We start from the raw sequence: 6,000 nt of genomic DNA on the forward strand, positions 1-6,000 counted from the left end.
TCAAAACCTCCATCAAAAAGCCAGACTAAGGTTTGCAACTGCACATTGGGAGAAAGATCACCTTTTTTTTGAGAAATGTCCTCTGGACTGATGAAACAAAAATAGAACTGTTTGGCCATAATGACCATCGTTATGTTTGGAGGAAAAAGGGGGAGCCTGGCAAGCCGAAGAACACCATCCCAACTGTGAAGATTGGGGGTGGCAGCATCATGTTGTGGGGGTGCTTTACTGCAGGAGGGACTGGTGCACTTCACAAACTAGATGGCATCATGAGGAAGGGAATTATTCGATATATTGAAGCAACATCTCAAGACATCAGTTAAAGCTTGGTCTCAAATGGGTCTTCCAAATGGACAATGACCCCAGACATACTTCCAAAGTTTTGGAAACATGGCATAAGGACAACAAAGTCAAGGTATTGGAGTGGCCATCACAAAGCCCTGACCTCAATTCTACAGAAAATTTGTGGGCAGAACTGAAAAAGCAGGCCTACAAACCTGCCTCAGTTACAGCAGCTCTGTCAGGAAAAATGGGCCAAATTCACCCAACTTATTGTGGGAAGCTTGTGGAAGGCTAACTGAAACGTTTGACCCAAGTTAAGCAATTTAAAGGCAATGCTACTAAATACGAATTGAGTGTGTAAACTTTTGACCAACTGGGAATGTGATGAAAGAAATAAAGGCTGAAATAAATCATTATCTCTACCGTTATTCTGACAATTCACATTCTTAAAATAAAGTGGTGATCTTAACTTGTAACGGCTGTTGGTGGAAGAAGGTGAGGACCAAGGTGCAGCGTGGTGCGTGTTCATTATTATTTATTAGAACAGAATGCTGAATGACAAAACAACAACCGAAACAGTTCCATCTGGTGCAGACACAAAACCCATGTGGGCAAGAGCTACTGAAATATGGTTCTCAATCAGAGACAACGACAGACAGCTGTCCCTGATTGAGAACCATACCCGGCCAAAAACAAAGAAATACAAGACTATAGAAAAAATAACATAGAATGCCTACCATAGTCACACCCTGGCCTAACCAAAATAGATAATAAAAAGCTTCTCTATGGCCAGGGCGTGACATAACTGACCTAAGACAGGGGATTTTTCCTAGGATTAAATGTCAGGAAATGTGAAAAGGGAGTTTAAATGTATTTGGCTAAGGTGTATGTAAACTTCCGACTTCAACTGTAGCCCTATAGAATTCTAGACCAATACACTGACTTTTTTAATGAATTTAGTGTAATCAAGTCTAATCGAGTTAAATTTTGCGTTAATATAGCAGTATTTAATTCATTGTGTCAGGGTGATTTAACAGATAGGTATGAAGTGAAGTGAAAACCCCAGTGTACAAAAATAAGTATTCATAAAGCACCGGTAGGTAACCCATCTTTTGAATGTAAGGAGATTACAGTATTAATCAAAATGTTTGCTCCTTACTGATGAGTTTGGTGTATGTGATATCCAGCCAGCCAGAAGAATATGGATTAACATCCACCTTCAGGCCTAGGATGAGATAAAAAAGGATGAGACAGATTGTGTCCTAAGAGAGACCTGACTGTTCCAAACAGTTTAATTCAGTTCCATTCAGTTCTGGGAGCTCCATTGAACACTAGTGCCAATGCCCTCTAAAATCTTTAGGTTTGTGAAACCGCCGACTGATCCACTTTTTCATCTCGTTTTAGCTTCAGGCTATACATAGAGGGTCATACTGAACTCAGTGACCTTAGCATGTTATCCAATGATGAACCTGGGTTTGATCTTCAATGGGACGCCATTGGTGTGTGTAAGTTATTTGTTGTCTTTTCAAACCCCCCACCCCCTCCAAACCCCGGCGAGTGTATCAGTAACATCATCAAAGCATCAAAAGGGCTGCGTTCAGGCACAACTAGTGTATTGTACTGTATGCGTAAACAAATGTTGCTGGCCTTAAAAGGAGAGACACACTAGCACTTCAAACGTTTCCTATGAGCCGAGGGAAGCAGGTGAAAAAATAGAAAGTGCATTGAACTTTGAACCCAAGTTCCGTGTTGGGGTCAACGCTTCCTTCAATGGTATCCTTTCAGAGAAGCCAAAGTGTGTGTGTGTGTGTGTGTGTGTGTGTGTGTGTGTGTGTGTGTGTGTGTGTGTGTGTGTGTGTGTGTGAGAGAGTGTGTGAGAGAGAGATAGAGATAGAGAGAGAGAGAGAGAGAGAGAGAGAGAGAGAGAGAGAGAGAGAGAGATAAAAAGAGACTGCGTGTGTGTGATAGTGTGTTTCTGTGTGTGTGCCAGAGTATGTGTATGTGAGAGAATGAGAATGTGTAAGCGTGTGTGTGTGTGTAGTTGCGAGGGGAGCTCATCTTTCCTCTCTCTCTTTGAAGCCTCTATGCTTTAATAGTGAGCTGTTTTTATACAGCGATGGTCGCCGACGCTGACTTCCTGTCTCGGCATATCCCTCGTCGCCTCGGCGGACACTTCAGAAAAACTTCCCTGGCAAAACACCTTTCTCACATTAAAGGCTGGGAGAAGGGGGCAGAATGCTGATGTCTCACACAATATGCACATTTATGTAAGGAAACACAATGTAACGGTTAGTGATTATTTTTGTCCATGTAAGAAAGGGTCAACAAATATTCATAACAAAAGAGGAAAAGTTGATAACCGGATGATAAAATGATGTGCGACTTTTCAATTGAAACATTGGTTTCCTATTTTGCGAGGAAAAATCATAATATGTAAGAGGAAAAAGGTTCTATGGTCAAACGGCTTTCTTATATTAAAACTGCAGAGGATGGGGAGAGGAGGGAAGAACAAGGGATGGATGAGAGGTGAAGGGTCCTGACCCCACCCCAGTTAGGAAGAGAACAGAGACATGTCAGTCAAAATAAACACCGTAACACAAACCGTTTGAATGGCCAAATCCCATCTGCCGATGCACCTCACAGACAGTAAACAATGATTGAAATACACCCCCAGAGTAAAATAATGTAGCGTATTGTGCAAGAATGCAATAATCAGTAGACTTCCAGTATGGCAACCGAAGGCACTCCCTTGCGGAACTGGGTTCAAATAGTATTTGAGAATAACATAACTTTATTGATCCTCAAGGGAACCCCAAGGGGAAATAAAAGTATATTCTATAAAGGTTTTAAAATACTTTTTGAACCCAGGTCTGCTCTCGGGGGCTAGCCAAGCTAAACACAGTTTTACAATGCCTGTTCTAGATACACAAATGCGCTGTGCTCCTCACAGCTGAGATAACATGGGGGTCAGAGATGAAAGAGGAGAGGGTTCTCAGAGGATGGGTTCCACATGGCCCCGGGAACCAGGCCACACAGATGGAATACAGAATCGTAGATAGACATTTGACTAGTGTTTGCTTCTAGAGCACCAGCTTCTTACACGATGTTTAAGCAAAGCCATATGGGATCAAATCTGTGGAGCTTGAACGTATTCCACGGTACTAGCAATGGTAAAGGAGTTAACACAATCTCTCTATCTCTTTTTATCCTATCCAATAAACATTCAAGCTTAAATCATTAGTTGCTAAATCCATTCTTAGACTTATAAATTAATTATATATACCCATTGATTATTGAAGAACATAACTTAGAAATGAGCATAGTTCAACTGTCGTACGGATTCAGAACCCATAATATTGGCTTGTTGTTTGTAAACAATGTAAATGTAAACAAACACTGTACAGTCTCAAAACATAGCCTGGTTGTAATCTCTGTTCAGCTATTACATTCCACAATGTGCCAGTCATGTCATTTGCCAAAGAGATCTTAGAATATTAACATTAATGATCGAGAGAAGATCAGAGGATTTGATTCTGATTCAATAACCCTCACCCAATCGGGCATGGAGGTCAAGTCTATCCTACATTGGTTCAAGAAACAAAATGAATTTAACCAGTGTGCTCCAAGTGGGACAGCTATTATCCAATCAAAATGGTTATGCAAATTAGAATTTTAGGAAAACTAACTTAATTCATACATTTGATTTGAAACATTCTAACATTGGGGATTCTGATTGTCACGTTCTGACCTTAGTTCCTTTTTTATGTTTTATTTTAGTTGGTCAGGGCGTGAGTTGGGGTGGGCCTTCTATGTTGTTTTTCTATGTTTTGTTCTGTTGTTATATTTCTATATGTTTGGCCTAGTATGGTTCTCAATCAGAAGCAGGTGTCAGTCGTCTCTGATTGGGAGCCATATTTAGGTAGCCTGTTTTCTATTGTGCTTTGTGGGTGGCTGTATCCTGTGTTAGTGTTTTCACCATATGGGACTTGTTTGTTTTGTTTATACTTTTGTTATTTTGTTCAGTGTTGTGTTGATTTATTAATTATATCATTATGGACACTTACTACGCTGCACTTTGGTCTGATCCTTGCTAATCCTCCTCTGAAGAAGAGGAATTCCGTTACAGACCCACTCACCAAAAAAGGACCAAGCAGTGTGGTAACGGGCAGCAGAAATCTCAAGATTCTGGACGGCAAGGGACCCTGGGCACAGGCTGGGGAATATCGTCGCCCCAAAGAAGAGCAGCGAAACGTGAGTGGCGGTGGTATGAGGAGGCAGCACGGTAGTGCGGCTGGGACGAGAGGCAGCCCCAAAAATGTATTGGAGGGGGCACACGGGGAGTGTGGCTAAGTCAGGTAGGAGACCTGAGCCAACTCCCCGTGCTTACCATGGAGAGTGGAGGACCGGGCAGGCACCGTGTTATGCCGTGAGGTGCACGGTGTCCCCGGTGCGCAGGCATAGCCCGGTGCATTCCATAGCAGCACCTCGTATCGGCAGGGCGAGAGTGGGCATCGAGCCAGGTGCCATGAAGCCAGCTCAACGCATCTGGTCTCCAGTGCGTCTCCTCAGGCCGGGGTACATGGCACCAGTCCTACGCATGGTGTCCCAAGTTCGCCAGCACAGCCCAGTGCGATCTATTCCACCTCGCTGCACTGGCCTGGCTACAGGGAGCATTCAGCCAGGTAGGGTTGGGCAGGCTCGGTATTTGAGACCTCCAGTGTGCCTTCACGGTCCGGTCTATCCAGTGCCACCTCCATGCACCAGCCCTCCGGTGGCAGCCCTCTGCAACAGGCTGTCTCCGTCTCCTCCCTACAGGTGCTCCCTCCAGTCCGGATCTGCCAGAGTCTCCCTCCAGTCCGGATCTGCCAGAGTCTCCCTCCAGTCCGGATCTGCCAGAGTCTCCCTCCAGTCCGGATCTGCCAGAGTCTCCCTCCAGTCCGGATCTGCCAGACCGGAGCTGCCAGAGTCTCCCGTCTGTCCTGGGATTTCTGTGTTTGGTATGGTTCTCAGTCAGAGGCAGCTGTCCCTGATTGAGTACCATATTTAGGTAGCTTGTTTTCTATTGTATTTCGTGGGTGACTATTTTCTGTTTTTGTGTACGTTACCAGACAGGACTGTTTAATTTTGTGTCATTCTCGTTTATCGTTTCGTTGTTTTGTTCGAGTATTTGTTTTCATTAAAAGGCATAATGAATACTTACCACGCTGCACCTTGGTCCTCCTCTCTTTCTCCCACAGACGAACGTTACATCTACGAATAGGTGCCCTTTGCGAGGCATTGAAAAACCTCCCTGTTTTTTGTGGTTAAATCTGTTTTTGAATTTCACAGTTTACAGGTAAGACCTAACAGATAATTGTATGTGTGGGGTACAGAGATGAGGTAGTCATTCAAAATTCATGTTAAACACTATTATTGCACACAGTGACTTGTTAACCTCTTGCTCCTACCTGACACGCAGGCGTCCCATCTAGACATCTGGAAATGCAAATGCGCTACGCTAAATGCTAATAGTACTAGTTAAAACTCAAACGTATTAAAATACACATGCAGGGTATTGAATTAAAGCTACACTCGTTGTGAATCCAGGCAACAAGTCAAATTTTTAAAATGCTTTTCGGCGAAAGCATGAGAAGCTATTATCTGATAGCATGTAAAAAAATAGCGTCTTATAACGTAACGTCATTTTTTTTAATTAAAAAAGTCAACGATAAACTTTCA

At 43.2% G+C, this 6,000-nt stretch overlaps 2 protein-coding genes across 5 annotated transcripts in view; one reads left to right on the forward strand and one right to left on the reverse strand.

The window, feature by feature from the left end:
* Positions 1–6,000, reverse strand: part of LOC127915127 (uncharacterized) — a 1,101,500-nt gene that overhangs the window by 634,754 nt on the left and 460,746 nt on the right. The window lies entirely within an intron of this gene.
* On the forward strand, positions 4,248–5,481 carry LOC127915130 (uncharacterized). Its single transcript, XM_052493999.1, has 2 exons — positions 4,248–4,964; positions 5,098–5,481. Exons 1-2 carry the CDS (start codon positions 4,598–4,600, stop codon positions 5,310–5,312), a joined length of 582 nt encoding a protein of 193 aa, XP_052349959.1. The 5' UTR covers positions 4,248–4,597; the 3' UTR covers positions 5,313–5,481.

This window comes from Oncorhynchus keta, chromosome 34, assembly GCF_023373465.1.
Source record: "Oncorhynchus keta strain PuntledgeMale-10-30-2019 chromosome 34, Oket_V2, whole genome shotgun sequence".
In the NCBI taxonomy this organism is placed as follows: domain Eukaryota; kingdom Metazoa; phylum Chordata; class Actinopteri; order Salmoniformes; family Salmonidae; genus Oncorhynchus; species Oncorhynchus keta.